At 33.1% G+C, this 17,912-nt stretch overlaps 8 protein-coding genes across 8 annotated transcripts; 2 read left to right on the top strand and 6 right to left on the bottom strand.

Annotated features, from left to right (window-relative positions):
* On the bottom strand, positions 1–844 carry EIN_173310 (UDP-N-acteylglucosamine pyrophosphorylase, putative; the record flags this gene model as incomplete). The annotated part of the gene is made up of 1 exon (XM_004183964.1): positions 1–844. A coding segment is annotated over one exon (844 nt), but the record flags the coding sequence as incomplete, so codon positions are not given.
* A 369-nt stretch (positions 845–1,213) lies between these two features.
* EIN_173300 (hypothetical protein) lies at positions 1,214–4,060 on the bottom strand (the record flags this gene model as incomplete). The annotated part of the gene is made up of 1 exon (XM_004183963.1): positions 1,214–4,060. The coding sequence occupies one exon, from the start codon at positions 4,058–4,060 to the stop codon at positions 1,214–1,216; it is 2,847 nt and encodes a 948-aa protein (XP_004184011.1).
* Positions 4,061–4,748: 688 nt separating this feature from the next.
* Positions 4,749–5,960, bottom strand: EIN_173290 (UDP-N-acetylglucosamine pyrophosphorylase, putative; the record flags this gene model as incomplete). Its single annotated transcript, XM_004183962.1, has 1 exon — positions 4,749–5,960. One exon carries the CDS (start codon positions 5,958–5,960, stop codon positions 4,749–4,751), a length of 1,212 nt encoding a protein of 403 aa, XP_004184010.1.
* A 157-nt stretch (positions 5,961–6,117) lies between these two features.
* EIN_173280 (hypothetical protein) lies at positions 6,118–7,587 on the bottom strand (the record flags this gene model as incomplete). Its single annotated transcript, XM_004183961.1, has 1 exon — positions 6,118–7,587. One exon carries the CDS (start codon positions 7,585–7,587, stop codon positions 6,118–6,120), a length of 1,470 nt encoding a protein of 489 aa, XP_004184009.1.
* A 2,317-nt stretch (positions 7,588–9,904) lies between these two features.
* On the bottom strand, positions 9,905–10,363 carry EIN_173270 (caltractin, putative; the record flags this gene model as incomplete). The annotated part of the gene is made up of 1 exon (XM_004183960.1): positions 9,905–10,363. One exon carries the CDS (start codon positions 10,361–10,363, stop codon positions 9,905–9,907), a length of 459 nt encoding a protein of 152 aa, XP_004184008.1.
* A 473-nt stretch (positions 10,364–10,836) lies between these two features.
* EIN_173260 (hypothetical protein) lies at positions 10,837–11,409 on the bottom strand (the record flags this gene model as incomplete). Its single annotated transcript, XM_004183959.1, has 1 exon — positions 10,837–11,409. One exon carries the CDS (start codon positions 11,407–11,409, stop codon positions 10,837–10,839), a length of 573 nt encoding a protein of 190 aa, XP_004184007.1.
* Positions 11,410–12,120: 711 nt separating this feature from the next.
* On the top strand, positions 12,121–14,721 carry EIN_173250 (hypothetical protein; the record flags this gene model as incomplete). Its single annotated transcript, XM_004183958.1, has 1 exon — positions 12,121–14,721. One exon carries the CDS (start codon positions 12,121–12,123, stop codon positions 14,719–14,721), a length of 2,601 nt encoding a protein of 866 aa, XP_004184006.1.
* Positions 14,722–14,935: 214 nt separating this feature from the next.
* On the top strand, positions 14,936–16,194 carry EIN_173240 (hypothetical protein; the record flags this gene model as incomplete). Its single annotated transcript, XM_004183957.1, has 4 exons — positions 14,936–15,217; positions 15,326–15,417; positions 15,492–15,589; positions 15,659–16,194. The coding sequence occupies 4 exons, from the start codon at positions 14,936–14,938 to the stop codon at positions 16,192–16,194; spliced, it is 1,008 nt and encodes a 335-aa protein (XP_004184005.1).
* Positions 16,195–17,912: the final 1,718 nt, after the last annotated feature.

Raw genomic sequence — 17,912 nt, 5'->3', positions numbered from 1 at the left:
TCTCCTTGGCTATATGGAATGGCAATTGTGTGTGTGCGGCCTTTTTAAAGAACTCTGTAGTATAGGCGTTGATTGAGATGTGTCCACTTCCATATTCAAAATCGCCATTGTCTTTAATCTTATTCAACTCTTCTGTTAATTCAGTATATTCAACGCACTTCACCTTCTTATCTTCTTCAACTAAAATTCCAATCTTCTCTTCTTTGAAACTTTTCTTCACTACTTTGATGCAAATGTCAGAGTGTAACAAATCCATATACCCGATCATGTTTGGATCAATAGCTTTGTTCATTATATTATCGACATTGTGAACAACAGTGTATTTAATGCCACTCTTCTCCATAAAATCCAACACGCCATTATCTTCCAATGCTTTATAAAGTCCCCCATGTCCATTTGGCGCCATAAACGGCTTTCCTATTTCTTCGTAAAGTGTTTTACCGTTAAAATCAGTGACAGGGAGCATACCTTGAGGGAAGAAATGGATTTGATTTTCGCACAATCCAAAGAAGTTGTGATCTTTAAAGAATGTTTTGATTTCCTCTGTTGTTTCTTCATTTGTCATCAAAAACCAGTGCAATTTTGTTGTTGTAATATTCGCATGTGCATTCGCAAGTTTCTGAAGACACAGAAGTCGCGCAGCTGTTGTTCCGAAAATAGAAATTGGATTTTTAAGAGGGATGACAAACATCCCTTTTGGATGTTCAAATCCAAGTCGACTTCCTTGGCCTCCTGCAAGTGTTATTAATGCAGCTTTCCCTTCGCTCAATAGTTTAAGTCCATTTTTATAGTGTTCTTTAGTGAGTGGGATAGTGTCCGTCGTTGGATTTACAGGCTTATACATTTGATACTTTTAGAGATAATTTGAGTTTTTAATACCATTTTTTTGTAATTGTTGTTTCGTTTTTAATACCTAATAAATGAATAATAAAAATAAATTAATTACTAATATAATGTATTTATGATAAAACATTTTTAGACCTTTTCGGACGTTAAATGAAAGTCAATAAAACTTTGGAACAATTAAAAATACTATACTTTATAATTTATTTATTATATGAATTAACTACTCTATTGAATTGTAAAATATATAGTTTTTTTAACCAATTTGTTTCTATCTTATACACTTTGACTTCCAATCTTCTATTTAGTCGTATGTAACGTACGCTTCGTACACCATCCACAACAATTAAACAACCCAACTAAATTACTCCTAAGCCTTTCTTCCACTGAATTTAGTATACTCGTCTTTATCATTTACTTTAATACTTTTGTGTCTCAACCTTTTGTTTTCCCATACGTAGTATGAATCATTTTTGGCAATATAGTTAAAGAAGCGTCTCCAGACTTCTGCTCTTTTAAGAGTTTTTTTATTACCCACAACAACACACACTTTTCTTGCTCTTGTCAAGCTAACATTGACTCGATGGTAATTACCCATAAATCCAGGGCCACCTTTTTTGTTGCACCTCACAGTCGAGACAAACACAAAGTCTTTTTCGTTACCTTGAAACCCATCAATAGTTTCAATTCTCACTTTTGTTACTTGTCGTTGTTGGATCAATGACTTCTGTCTAAAATATGGTGTGATCACTGCTATGTTTTCTTCACTCACATGTATTTCTTTTGTCATTTTTTCAAGGAGTCCCAACACAATCATATGTTCCTCTTCATTGAAAAGACTCATGTTTTGTTCCGAAGACGATTCCGTGCCTTTGTGATTGATGAAGATGAGTGGAAAACACTTCTTCTCGTCTTGTTCGAAAATATTTCCCAACACTTCGAGTGTTTTTTCATCTTGCTTAACATCCCTTTTAGCGTATTGCAGTTCTCCATTGTAAAACATTGAACTACAAAAGTCGTGCATCCCTCTGTCCATTCTATATTGTTGATTTAAATTGGTGACGGGTACATTACCCATTCGAATAAACCGTTCCATGGCTGATTTGTCGTATTTGGCCTTTTTACCTGCTTCACTCTTGACTACCGCAGTTAATTGTTGTAAGTCACCAAGTAAAATACTTTTTTGTCCACGACAAAGAGTAACAAAGCTCTGCGGTTCAAGTACTTGTCCTGCTTCGTCCAAGACAGACAGATCAAATTTGAGTCCATCAAGTTTCCTTGACATGATCATATTACTTGTCGCACATACACAGTCAGCGTCTCCAATGATCTCCATCAAATGAGTTTCAACAAACCCATCAATTGATTTCCTGTAAGAATCAATTTTTCGTTGGTTATCGTAGTCTCCCCAATTAGACCTTTCTAGAATAAATTCCAATTGTTGAACTATTGCTGGGGGTTGATGTTCTTTCGTGGATTTTGGATGTTTCTTGGGATGGGGATCACTTTTAAACTGGGGAACACTTGGGACAATTTGATGTCGTATATCATCTTTTTTATCATCAATCTTTGATACACCTTTGTGTGTTTGGGTTTTAGCTTTGGGCTTTGGTTTTGAAGGAGCAACTTCTTGCATTTCGGAGTCTTTCTCGATTTCAACTTTCTTTACAATGGGAGTTGGTTTTAGGGGTTTGGGATGTACTTGTTGAATCAGTTTGACTTCTGAGACTTTAAAGGGTTTTGGTTTTACAGTCACATCACCATTCAATTCTTTTGCATAGTCTAAAGCACGTTGGTAGATAGATTTATCCACCACATCTTTGGTCATATCTCCAATTGAGTCATATGGAATAATTCTGACAACAGTAAGGTCTTCTTCTGAACAGTAATTTGCAAATACTTCGGTTGCAGAATTTGAAGAAGCAACACAAAGCGCTCTTCTGGTAGAGTGTGCTCTTCCACTATTATCATCTTCTCTTTTTAAAGCTTCTAAATAAGATATTGTAGCTACAGCCGCACATTTGGTTTTACCAGTACCTGGTGGACCTATGACAACACTTATTGGATTATTCATTGCATTTAAAACTGCATTTTTTTGCGTCTCATTTAATTTAGTCTTTTTGGAGTAAATGTCTTTTGATTGGTATATATCATCTTCTGATTTTTTTCCTGGATTGTCATTTCCAAGAATTAGAGACATCTTTTCTGTTCCTTCTTCTTGTTCTACAAACTCGTTAAACCTAATTCTGGTTGTTTGTTGTGAATGGCAAATAAAGTAAATTCTGATTAATTTACTTTTGGCTAGTTCCTCAGTCATTTTTGTCTTCTCTTTCAACACTTTTGATTTGAACAAATTTTCTTTCACATACATCTCAACAGAGTCTTGACTAATTCTGACGACAGTTGAAATGGCAAAATGATCAACTTTTTCTGTAAGTCTGATAAGCTCATTTTCATCGTCATGATTTTCAAACGACTCAAAATTGGTTTCATTGACAAGTCCAGCTGGTCCACCAAACGTAAAAACCACAACCATATTCTTTTTTATAAAAGTTTTCTTTTCCCACAACTTCAGTTGTACATACCATTTGTCCACCCCTTGTACGTTGCACATTTTGAACATTTTGAGTCGTTTCAGTGGCTGAGTATTTTGCCAATTAGTGAAAAGTGTTTCTGTTGATTTGTAACAGTCTTCTATTACATTTCTTTTATCATCAACTTCGTCTTCTTGTTCTATCAAATAGTCGTATGTGAGTTGATACTCTTCTGTGTCTTTGTAATAGTTGGCAATTTGTGTTCCATCCCAATCACCATACACAACGTTTTCTATTGCTCTCACTTCCTTTTTGTCGACATCACTCCCCTCTTCATCTTCTCCAAAATAGTGTTGACTCAACTTAGTTTCTCCAACAAGAGAAAATTCATAGGCGGGTTTTTCGATTTCAGGAACGACTGTGTCATTTCTGAGACAGACGTGACAAAAAATTTCTTTCAACACATTGCATTTCAGGTTAAATATGTTTGAATCGCCACATTTGGAACATTTGATTATCTCACCTTTGAGTGAAACATTTTTGTGGTGTTGGCACTTCAAATGGAACAGTATTTGACTAAACGAATGATTAAGTATTCGTCCGTTGCAAAAGTACTTTCCACAGTCTTCACATTTAATGCCACATGTCTGGTCACAATAGGTACATTTCTGCTCTTCTTCCATTTATTATTTTCCCCAACTCTATATCCTTTTATTGTAAAAAAAATAATTTACGTTATTTCTTTCAATAGTCTTTTTATTAAAAGTGAAACATTATATTGAAATGTGTTATCTTTTTATTGTATTAAAACACTTTAAAAATATAAAAAAGTTACAAGTGAGTTCTAAAATGTTTAAAGAACTATTGACATGTTTATTTAGTGTATATTTTTTGCGTTATTGAAAAAGTTGTAATATTTAAATTTTATACTCTTAAACTATGTTTTGAAAAGAAGACTGAAAAAACTTTAATATTTTATATGAAGCAAAAAACACTGATAATCTTTAAATAACCAAATTGTTTGTTAGAAGATGTAAAACTTTAAATAAATAACAAAGCTTCATTTTTCTTGTTTAACAAATTTGATTGAGCTGATTAAGTACTATAATCACAAAACTGGTGATTCTTTAACAAATAATAATAAAAATAATATATTCTAAGAAATGTAATATTTTCAATTGTGTTACAATTTGCGATTATTTTTTTATCAAAACAATTTTTTTGTTCAAATAATTGATTCTAAATAGTTACAAATATTTAAAATCAACACTATTAGTTTGTTACAAGTTTAAACAACACTAATTAAAAATTAATAGAACTTTTTAGTAAAAATTAAATTAACACAAACTAACAATTGTAATACTTTTTTAATTATTCCAAGTAGAATGGCAGTTGAATAGTTTTTCCTTTAAACTCTTCTAAATTATTACCATTGAAAGTTCTAGTGAATGAGATGTCACATATATTACTCTTAGAATCGTCTACAATAGCACCAACATTTCTCAAATACTTCACGTTGTGTTTGTAATAGTCGCTGATCGCAGTCTCGACGTTTTCAAGTTTTTCATCCATCCCATACTTAACTGCGGCGAACTCCTCTTCTCTCTGAATTCCAAGTAATATGATTTTTTCAGCCAAATAAAATGCGTCAAAGAAGAACATTTCACTTTTAATTGCATTCTCCTTCTTCGGTTCAATGTGTTTTCCAGTTTCATCGATATACCCTACTTTCTTCTTTGCTATATGGAATGGCAATTGTGTGTGTGCGGCCTTTCTTAAGTAATCAACAGTGTAACAATTAAGTGAGATGTGTCCATTCGAAAATATGAACTCCCCCTTTTCGTTATATCCATTCAACTCTTCTGGTAGTTCCGAGTATTCAACGCATTTAATCTTCCCATTTTCTTCCACAAACATTCCCATCTTCTCTTCTTTGAAACTTTTCTTGACAGATTTGATGCAAATGTCCGCTTTCAGAATGTCTATGTATCCAATAAAAAAGGGGTCTAACGATTTACCCAAAAAGTTATCGACGTTTTGAACAACAGTGTACTTAATGCCACTCTTCTCCATAAAGTCAAGATTACCACTGTCTTCCAGTGCTTTATATAAGCCACCATGTCCATTTGGTGCCATAAACGGCTCATTTGGTGCTCTGTATAATGTTTTACCGTTGAAATCAGTGACAGGAAGCATACCTTGAGGGAAGAAATGGATTTGATTTTCGCACAATCCAAAGAAGTTGTGATCTTTAAAGAATGTTTTGATTTCCTCTGTTGTTTCTTCATTTGTCATCAAAAACCAGTGCAATTTTGTTGTTGTAATATTCGCATGTGCATTCGCAAGTTTCTGAAGACACAGAAGTCGCGCAGCAATAACACCAAACAGAGAAATTGGATTTTTAAGAGGGATGACAAACATCCCTTTTGGATGTTCAAATCCAAGTCGACTTCCTTGGCCTCCTGCAAGTGTTATTAATGCAGCTTTCCCTTCAACCAAAAGATCGAGACCTCTTGTGTAATGTTCTTTAGTGAGTGGGATAGTGTCCGTCGTTAACTCCACAGGCTTATACGAGTGTTCCATTTTTTAGAATGTGTTTTTAGTTTTACGAGTTCTATAAAATTTCGATTACATGTAACATAATAGAACAGATTTTATTCTTTCGAGCCAATATATTGCTTATTTATATCGGTTGAGAAATCTATTAAAATAGAACCAAAAATACCGTTTTCAAAAATGCTTATTTTTGTGGAGGGAATTGCTGTGGAGGATAGCCTTGTGGTGGGTATTGACCCATTGGTGGTTGTTGCATTGGATAACCTTGAGGAGGGTATTGACCCATAGGTTGTTGTGGAGGGTATTGTTGAGGAGGATAACCTTGAGGTGGATACTGCCCCATTGGTGGTTGTTGTTGTGGGTATCCCATAGGTGGATATTGACCCATTGGTTGTTGAGGGAATTGTTGTTGAGGAGGATATCCCATAGGAGGGTATTGACCCATAGGAGGTTGTTGAGGATACATAGGTTGTGCCATAGGCATAGGACCACCATGAGTAATAGCGTGATACATTCCAGAGATACCTCTGACCCACTTGTATTCGATGTATAACTTTCCTTTCTTTGAGATGTCCAAAGTAGCTTTTTTCCATGAGCCATTCATTTCAGTGATATGAAGCTTGGCATCTCCCAAGCTATCATCTTTTCCAATTATATCATGATCAAACAATTTGAAAGTAATTTCTTCGCCCATTTGCACTTTGGTCTTAATGTTTTTAGCCCAAACTGGATTAACAGAGGGCGGTGCAATATAAGTCTTCTTTTCTTTGCCTGTCGATGTTTTCATCTTGACATAAGCATCACTTGTTCCTCCAATATCTTTAGCTTTGATTCCAACCGCCTTCTCTATGTAAATGTAGATCTTACTCACTTGTGCAAGGCCCATATCTTCCTTTTGTGGAATTTGATTAGGGAATGCGCTGTGATAGACACTTCTGACACATGTGACTTTAAAGTTCATTGAGCCAATCTTTTTTAATGGAAGTCTTTCAGTCTCGTCTTCCTTTTCTCTGAAGTCTGGCACAATGTATTTAGCTGATGAAATTCCAGAATCACTGAACAGACCAACTTGGTTCAATTTGAAGGTTATCTTGTCGTTTGGTTTGCACTTGACATAGAATCCTTCAGAAATCATACAAGTGCACAAGTTAAAAGCAAGTGTTTCCTGGTCTTTCTTTCCTTCTATTTTCAGTTCCAATGTTGCTAGGCGTGGTTGGATCTCACAGACAAATGAAATTTTGGAAAAGAACAAGACACATTCATCAGCTGAAGTAATTGGTCTCTTGAAGGGAACACCTCCTTTAGTGCATTTTAAGCAGATGTATAAATATCCCTTTTTAGAAACGGGAAGAACATCATAATAGAACTCTTGATTGTCCATTTGTGGCACAACAAAAGATGTTGTCCCAATCTTGTCGTCCTTTCCAATGACATCATGGTCGTATATCTCAAACTTAATCTCTTCTCCAAAGTTGGCTTTAATGTCGAATCTTTGGTTCCAATATGGGTTGATGTTCGCATTGATTATTTTGGTCTTCTGCTTTTTGGTGCCAGAGGTCTCAAATTTGACATACGGGTCAGAGGAGTGTGCAACAACATCAGAGATTTCTAACTGGTTCGCACCAATAAGTGTTAATTCGAACTCTTTACTCATATATTTTAAGATCTCAAACAGAGGTTTATATAGCATATGTAACTTTTTAAAATGTTATCCAAACTTTTCTAATATGCACGACAATGACTAAATATTATGAGTTGCCAAATATTAAAGAGTGGAATAAGCACTTCTGGGTTTACCTATGCATTCCATAGTTACTTTTATCTTATAATATAATCTTTAAAAAACATAAAAAATCCCTCTTTGTTTTCTTTTTTAAGTTCTGTTTCTTTTATAATTAATTATAAGTATTATTGTTCAAAAAATGCTATTCTATTGTTTTGTTTATCAACTTTTTTTTACGATTTTTTTTTGCTTAAAAAAAGTAAAAATATTTCGATTTAAACAATCATATTTTAATCATATGAAGTTTTTAATTAAAAAAACTTGTTGTATAATTTATTGAAAACAAAAATGCAGTAATCATTTTCATTTCATCCTTATTTCAGTTTTAATTGCACAAACCACAACTTTGTATTGAACAAGTCTAAACTACCAAAAACTGTTGAAAAGACTTGAACCAAACTGGGTGATAAATATACTATACTAATGAATTGAATTTCCATTTTACTTCAAAATGTACAAATTGGTATGAAATAAAATAATGTATTTCAATAATAAAATTAATCATATTTATAATTCAAAAATTATGGACTTTGAAAAAGAGTCAAGAACAAACTTTGTTCTTTTGTTTTATCTTACAGTGTTATTCACTGGGTTTTCGATTCCCACCATTTTCAATAATTATTAAGTCAGTTTATTAATTATTTAGTCAAAAAAATAAATTATTTCGTCACATATTTTAATTAAACACCACCTACAATTATTAGTCCAGCATAAATGATAAATAGATCGTTCAAAAAAATATTAATACCACCACAAATAATTTCAATATTATAATTTTTATATTTCATTCACAAAAATAAATAGGCGCACCACAAACTTATATGTTCACGTCATTTAGAATTATTAAGGTTTTTTCTGAATTATTTCATGTTCAACAAAAAAATAAATTATTTCTTTATAAAATGTTATAAAAAAAATATTACAATGAAATTAATTTAAAGATTATCTTGAGCATACACCTTTCTCCAAACTTCATTTCTACATTTTTGAATTGTAGCATTAATTTCGTGTAATTATTTTGAAATGCTGTTTAACAATGTGAATGAAATGAGTAATGCGGTTTTAATGGTTCAAAGAATATATACTTCACACTTTCATCAACTTTGTCAGCAAAGCAGCGCAATGAATAGGTATTCCAAAAGTCTGTTAAAAATTTTCATGTTTCTGGTCAGGTTTCTTTCTAGACTCTTCAACAAACAGTTGCTTGAGCTTCAAACCAATTTTAGTGTATTGGTGCTTTTAGTGTTCTGAATGTTCTGGCCCAAATTTCTTCGGTCTTCATCTTGGATTTGGTTGTATTGGAGACGGAATGAATAGTTGAATTGCAAATGATTGGAGCAGAGTACCTAGTAGAGGTGTAGGCGTTAATTGTCTATAATCGGTCCGTACACTTGAATCTGTGAGATCAACGTGATCTACTGATGCTAGGTTCATTATACTTTGAAATAGTTTTAATGTTGATTTTTATTTTTTTTTGTTGAACATGAAATAATTCAGAAAAAACCTTAATAATTCTAAATGACGTGAACATATAAGTTTGTGGTGCGCCTATTTATTTTTGTGAATGAAATATAAAAATTATAATATTGAAATTATTTGTGGTGGTATTAATATTTTTTTGAACGATCTATTTATCATTTATGCTGGACTAATAATTGTAGGTGGTGTTTAATTAAAATATGTGACGAAATAATTTATTTTTTTGACTAAATAATTAATAAACTGACTTAATAATTATTGAAAATGGTGGGAATCGAAAACCCAGTGAATAACACTGTAATAAGAAAATTAAATTTAAACTCCTTTATACAGTCATGCGAAAAAGCTGTCGCGTTTGGAAAAACCTGTCTCGGGTGGTAATGAACTATTCTAGTACTATAAACAAATGATCTGAAATAGAAAATGTTATTTGGAAATGCCGAATATTTTTATTCGATTTTTGTGAAATGACCCTGCAAATAAATCGAATAGAAGCTATACTGTATAGTAAGTAATTATAAATTTACTATAAAATATTTTTTCAAGACAGGTTTTTCCAATCGCGACAGCTTTTTCGCATGACTGTATTTTAACAGAATTAATAAAACAGTCCAAGTCAATCAACAAAACTGGCGTTATTCTTTTTTAAAAAGTTTTTTATATTAAAAAATTCAATTTATTATCAACGACAAAACCAACAAAAAACTGTTTATTTTTCTTCATCCTTGAACAGTTCCAAAAACTCGTCAAGTTGAATTACTCCATCTTTATTGGTGTCAATTTCCTCAATGAATTGGTTGACATCCATTTCTCCCGGAGCAAATCCAATCTTTTTGCACAAACGAATAACCTCGTCGGCATCAAGTGTTCCATTTCCGTCGCCATCCGCCAAATTGAAGAACGCGGTCATCATTGAAGTTTCTGATTTGTCTGGCATGTGGTTGAGTATAGTAAGTAGTTTATAAAAGTCTGCAAAGCACAGTTCTCCGTCATCGTCAGTGTCCAATAGACCAAAAAAGAGTTTCAATGGCTCCACATCTTCCACAGTGTTTGACTGAGTTAATGCTCTACAAAACTCGTCAAAGTCAATTGTTCCACTTTTGTCCGTGTCAATCTCGTCAAAGAGGTCACGTGCAACTTCCAATTCTTCGTCTTCGGTGTTTGACATCGCTCTCTATGTATTTCTAAATCGAAATTATTTCAAGTTTATAAAACTTATTTATTTTCATTCCATCGATTACAATCTGCACTACTGTAACTATTTGTTTTCTAATTTTTGTTATTAATTTCTAATAATTGAATCTTTGAGTGTTTACCAATTATCTTTCTTGTCATGTGTATGTTTTGGAATACCAAATATCTGTATTAAAATGTAATTAATAATTATTAAATTAATTAATACATAGTTTTTTTTACACCTTATTATAATCTTCAAGTTATTAATACTATTTATCATCTTTATAATTAATTGAAAATTGTTATTTTAATAGTTTGTGTAACCATATTTTTTATTAAAACACGGAAACTACAATATATAATAATGATGAACTAGCACTTAATTTATTATTTATTAATAAATTTTACTACAAGATATTATTGAACTACATAGAAGATAATATAACACTCAATCCAACAGAACGTTCAAACAAGAATCTGACAAAACCTGTCGAGTGTGTCCAAGTCAAGTTTGTCAATATCGATAGTGAAGTCCATCCCCTCTTCACATTGAGATTCGTCCAATTCCTTAACTAAGACTTGTAACTTCAAAGGGTCTGCTGTTTGGAGCAACGAGCACAACTTGTATTTCAAATTTTCTCTTCGGATTTTCTTGTCAACGACTTCAGCTGGGAGTGCTATTGGTTCCAAGAGTTCTTGTATTGGGATGACGCACTGCTTTGAGAGGGATGTGTTGTACATATTAAAAATCTCAAAGCACTGTGAAAGGAAGAGGGGCACTGTCGAGCTTTTGAGTACTTCTGATTCTATTGTGTTCTTGACGTCACTCATATCATTCAGAAGTTGTTGTAACCCTTCTTTGAGTGTCGGAGTGATTTCTTCTGATGTTCCGAGAATGGCGCTATTTGCTTCGATCAAGCTTAAGTAATATTTTGTGTTCTCGGGTTTCAACTTTGTCATCACGTTTTGAATCACCTCGTTCTTTTGCTCAAACGGAATCGAAGGGTTTTTTATGTACTTTGTTAGTAGAGGAAACATTCGAATGAACAATAACTCCACGGTGTCGCAGTTGATGATTTGTGCAAAATTGCCTTCGACCACAGGGCGGACCGAAGTGTCTGTTAGAAAAAAGAGTTTAAGAAAAGAAAGAATAGATTTAGACATCTCAAGTAGTCTTATTGACTTTCTCTTTTTAAGTTGTGTTCCTAAATAATGATGTGTCTTGTGATGCTCTGGGTCGTCTTCTTTTTGCTAGAAATCGACTTGACAATTGTTTAATATCATAATAGTTTTGTTTCTAAATAACTTGGTTCTATTTTCAAAATTTCTTTTTTTTTATTTCCACCCTGTTCCGACCCTTTTCTGCTTGTTCATTCTTTTGATTTAATAAATTTACAAATCATTAGTTTGGAAATGCTATTTGCTTTGTTTCATTATTGTATTATAAATATGGTACAGTTAATTAATATAATATAGTTAAATCATAACTATTTTTAAATGATGCTTAAGGTCTAAATAAAATCAAAAAAATGAGAAAATAAAAGTTCTTAGTTTAAAACATTTTAACAATTAGGTTGACAAATGTTTTTGTAAAAACAATAATTATTATAAAATGTTATTTAATCCATTCACTTGAAGTTAATAGATTTAATTCATTTAATAACTAAAAAATTAAAAATTAATAAAAAAACAAGTAAAAAGTGGATAAATTAGAAGTTTTAATATAAAACTAATAAAACAGTAAATGAAATGACTCAAAGTTTGGAGATGGTTTACTTGATGAATGTAATTCTCTACTTTGAGAGTACAAAAACTCTTTTTACTTTTGTCCGAGTATCAAAAAAGTGTTTTGATGCCACAAAAAGTCTTCGAGTAAATCCATGGTTTACTACACCCGAACATGTTGTAAAATTCTATCAAAAATTTCAGCAAGATACCATCAACTGTTGTGGTTTACTTATTCCACCAACGATTTTAGTGACAGCAAAAGTTGTAACAAACTTGAATCCATCATCATTGGCCGATACTGACATACCACAAATAGCTCCACACACAAAGTCGATATACATTCCACTTGACAATTACACGGGCTTTAAAAAAACCATTTTCACACTTTTTGTCCAGTCGGTCAACAAAATGAATTCGGTGATTATGAGTTATGACAACTTCAAGGCTTTTGTGACTGTTTTCAGAGAATCAAGTACACCTCTCCAATTCTTCCCCAAACGATGTTTAGTGAATTTGTTGTATGCGTCACAACACTCTTCACTGAAAGACTTAGTCAAGTTGTTGGATGGTCTTGAAACGGAGATTGGATTTGTATACCACAAGTCTTCACTACCCGATAAAAAGATTGACTTTAAGTACCCATTTTATTCATACAAAATGTCGTTGATAATGTATCAAAACGGGATTATACCATTACTCCAGCATGGGTCTTTTGAAATAGTGTTATACGAGAAAGACACAAATGAGACACTTCTCGATCTGTTAGATAAAGCTGTTCCGTCAAGTCTGTCTTTAAACTGTAATGGGATGTCTTTACATTCATTTTTTGATGGATTGAAATTGGGGAAGTACATCAACAAACTTGCAGTGGTGATGCACAACAGAACGCTCAACTGTCAAATTGAATTTGAAGGACTTAAAGAACTTAATTTGGAGTGTAGTGGGTGTACTTTGACTCAATCAAAGTCTTTAGTAATTCTCAGACTTGACTCAGTGAAGACAATTAATGTGTTAAAAGGTGATTGGTCTTTTTTTAAGAGTCAAAATGAGATGGTTCGGATGTGGGAAAATTTAAATACGCAATTGCCGTTCATTAATTTAACAACACTCGAGTTACACGCGGTCAAAACTATTCGACTGAACATTCAACAGAAACTTAAACTGTTTTATATGACATATTGCGAAAACTGTATTATCGAATTTAATAACGAGTGTTTGAACGAGTTTGTCTTTCAAAACAACAAAGAAATGAGAATCACTCTACGTGCAATGAAAGAGCAGAGACTCTATTTTTTGAAGTGCGATAGAAGCACATTAAGGGTTTTGGGTGAAAAGAGTGTCAAACTGTTTTTCGACACTTGTATTAATTTGAGTGTGTTTGGAGTGAAGATGAGTGAAATTGTGTTTTTAAGATGTCGAAGTGTGGACACCGATTTTGCTCGCTGTGGGATTATTGAAGTTGCCGAGTCCGACTTTGGGTACGGGACAATGGTCTGCGACAAAGCGATATTGAACACCATCGAAACGTATGTGCCAATTGATTTAGACGAGTCTGAGGAAATTGTGTTGGTAAACCTCAATAATTTCAAGTTCGTGAATTCAATGAAAAGGTGTCAAAGACTTATTATAAACAATTGTAAAGGCTGTGAACTGTCGCTCTTGAACAACTCAGTACAACAGTTGATAGTGAAGAACAGTGATAACGTGCATATTGAAGGGGACTTAGACAATGTTGTTACTTGTAAGACAAGTCGAAACACAAACACCACTATCGACTTGGATCCAACCAAAATTGTTGAACTCGAAAGCGAAGATTTGGAAACGTTTGAAGATCTAACAGGAAGTGAATCACTATGTTCCAAAAACAATGTGAAGCTCACAAAAATGAACGACAAGACGTTGTTTATACGTGGAGACTATTACAGAGAACTGACTTTCACCGAAATGGAAGACTGTGTTTTGATATTCATGTGCCAAGTTGTTTCACTAAAAATGTGCGACTGTGTTCATCTCACATCAAACAACGACTTTTCAGTGGCTTCTAACCCGCTTTTTATTAGATGTAAAAAAGTCGAGTTACTTCGTTGTGACAATTTAAACTTCAAAATGTTATCAAACGAGTTATGTGAAATAAAGATGAGAGACTGCACAAAGTGTTCGTTTGTCCTTGCACAAAGTTCACGAGTTTGGTCGAACACACCCACTCCTTACTTAGAAACAAGTCTTGATAATTTGGAGGTTTACAACTGTCGAATGTGTTCAATAAACCTTAAAACAAAGCGTCTTGTCTTTGACAATGGTGTTGATAAACGTATCGACTATATTGGGAAGTGTTTAGAAACAATGGTATTAGTGGGTCTAACGAAAGGGAATCTGTTACTGAATGCCTCCATATCGGAGTTATTTCTCGAAAAGTGTTTTGACATTACTTTTAGTGTTAAGTCTGCTCGGCTGAAGAGTGTGACAGCAAATATGTGTAAAAGTGTGACAGTAAGTGTAGCAGCAGAAAATGTTGAATTTATACAAAGTGAATGTGTTGACACCTTAATTAAGAAAATACCTCCTGTAGTGCGGCGAACTCCTGTCCATGTTTACATGCGACGACGTGATGTGGAGAATTAATCGTACTGATGTTTTTGTGTTATTAACTCATTTTCAGTATTATCAAATTTATTGAAAACAATTTAAAAGTTATGTATAATATTTCAAAGTTTTCGTAGTGAAAATTCATAAAAATTATTAAAAAACACGATAGAAAATTGCTCTCCAATTGGTTTATAATTAACCATTTGAAACTAATAAAAAAACTAAACTTAATAATCCAGTTTTGTGGGAGATGAATAAGGTGTTCGGAGCGCTACTTGAAAACGCGCCGCAACAAGACGGCGTTCCTCGTGTTGTTAAAGAGTTGATAAATTACTTGACAGAGAAGCCGGTACGACTTGAGACTGAGGGAATATTCAGAGTCCCTGGAAAGTTGGCGGACATCAACGAAATCAAAAGATTATATGACAATAACCTTCCTGTTGATTTAAGTAAGTACGATGTCCACACGGTAGCTGGGGCTTTAAAAACGTATTTCAGAGAACTTCCCGACTCGCTTATGAAACGAGAGAATGTTTGTTATTATACCAGTTACTATTCTACAGACTTTGGTATTAATTTACTATATATATATACTATATTAATAGTATTGTTGGTTATATGAAAACAAATTGAGACGTAGACGGGCATGATATTGGCCACCATTGAAATGCATGACAAGTTCTTTGATAAAAAGATAAAGAACATTCAAGTCATCCTTTCGTTTCTTCCGATGTTTGTTTTGTTATAAAGAAGTGGTGTCACTTTAAAACTACGAATTAAGACATTGACAAACAAATAACAAGTAGATTGTATTACAACACTCTTAAATTGTTAATACATTACCTTTCTTTGGTTGTTGGGGCATCACAGGTGAACAAAATGAATATCACAAATGTTTCGATGAGTTTGTTTGTCCTCTGACAGGTGTTTCATTGATAGAACACCAAATAAAACACGGAAAGTAACACCGTAGTATTTGCAGTTAATATATTCACAGGAGTCAATGTGGCAGAAATGGTTGACGCGTCTTCAGACTGCTTTTCATCAACAAGATTTTTGATTGAAAATTGGGAGAAGTTGTTCAACGACCCAAAAGCACCAAAACCACAAGCAAATGCACAAATGAAGGGAAAGCGTCCGTCAACAGCTCTCGGCTCTTCAGCTTCTTCAACAACAGTAGTGTCCTCTCCGTCGTCGCCAGTACTCCACAAAATACCCCCATCCTCTTTATCACCACGTGGTGGTGTTTTTGTGTCCCACCAAAAAGCACTGAGTTACAGCGGCAGTGTGGTACCTCCAAACAAAGCACTCCCACAGAGACCAGCCCCTCCGAAAAAAAGCGCCGAGCACCAGCTTGCACACTCTACACTTTCAAAGTCGTCGTATCAACTCGGGACGAGACCAGATGCTTCAAAGACAAAGGTGTCGAAAGTCACTGTTAAGAAGGTGGGCCTTCAAAACGAAGAAAACGCCAAAGCACAAACTGAAAGAGTGAACCCTTACGTGTAAATGTAGATTCGTTTTTTTTTGTTCTGCACTGCATTGGTCATAACTGGGTAATGGTATTTAAATGGAAATGAAGAATGTGGTAAGTTAAGTATTGTTATTTCTTTTGTTATTCATTTCAATTAATCTGTTTTGATTACCTTACTTTATCGGGGTTTTACTATTGTTAAAGATGTGGGGAACAAAATAACACATCTTACTTGAAGTGGAAATGGATTTTATATATCAAATATATCAATAACTATAACAGTTTCACTTTTTTATTTCTTTCTCAACAACATCACCACTTCGGATTAGTGAAGGTGTGAATCAGCAACACGCCACACTTTCTTTTGATACTGGGTTATTAATAAGTGGCATTTTTAACTTTTTATTACATTTTTAACTATAATGCGAATAATGAATGTGAAAATATTAATAACTAATTATAATATATTGGGAAAAAACAATAATAAAAAGAAAAAACGAATATGCCGAAAAACGTTACTAAAATACATAATTATTTGATTGTTCCAAAATAATTGTATTTTTACACAATTAATTCACTAATTGTCCCGTTTTTTTCTAGTTTGATAGCATCATGATTTAACTTTTTTTTAAATAGATTTGGCATATGTGTATTTTCTTTCCTTTTAACAAGTAAAAAATCAAATAATATGTACTACGGGTCGGGATTTGCTATTCAAATAACGCTTGTTTTTTTGTTTTTTCAATTACTCCACAATTATAACCCCAAGAATCCCAGCATTACTCATTTTGCGAGGCTGCCATAACAAAAAAGTGTTGACTTTTACACACTTTTACATTTTTTTGTTTTTTTTCTTTTTTATATTGAAAAGCGTTTGCTCAAATTAGCTTACCAACACCCGCCAAAATCCCGACATGACACTTAACTTTCCGTGGATTATTATTGTTTTTTTGAAACACATTCACCTCAAAGTAAAAGAGAAGTGTTTTAATACTGTTATTATATGTTAAATATCGGGAGAACTTCCCAATCATAATTGAGAAAAATTTGTCATCAAGAAAAGCCCAACCTTTATAATCACCCGGCAAATTCGTTTTTATATTTTTCGTATTTTTTATTTTGAATTTATTCTATCAAATATAACAAAATTGTTATATTTAATAAAACATTTTATAACTGTTTATTAATTATAAAACATTGGTATTTTAGAGATAATAATGCACATTATAATTACAGCAATGTGAATAAATGTGAAACGGCCAAATTGGGATTCTTTCAAATCGTTGTGTTTTTTTATAGAAACTTATTGGTGTTTTTTGGGAAACTATAAAAATACAAAAAGTACTACTAGATATAATACAGTTTAACATATAATAACACCACCTCATTCCGTTATTTTTTTTAGTTCTTTGTTTTTGTATTTGTTTCAATTTGCGTATGTTTTGTGTGTGATGTCGGGAAATAATATTAAGTTCACTCCACAATCGCCGACAATATTTTGTATTGAAAAGGAAAAACCCAAAATGCCAAAAATTTTGGTTAAACGATAAAGTTTTGGGCAGTGATCTTCTGAAAATAAAACCTCTTTTTCCCTTTAACCAAAAAAAAACGAACTGGTCCTTCCCAAAAGTGCAACTTCTTTGGTTTGTTAATACAAGAAGCTGTTTTAACACTTCAGCATGAAATTGTTTTTTAAAAACACCATTTAGCACGCCAAACCCGATTAATAGCACTAAATATCCGATACTTGTTT

Source organism: Entamoeba invadens (assembly GCF_000330505.1).
Source record: "Entamoeba invadens IP1 unplaced genomic scaffold scaff_1105074725591, whole genome shotgun sequence".
NCBI lineage: Eukaryota > Evosea > Mastigamoebida > Endamoebidae > Entamoeba > Entamoeba invadens.
The sequence above is the reverse complement of the archived record's forward strand: the minus strand, read 5'-3'. Positions and strand labels throughout refer to the sequence as shown.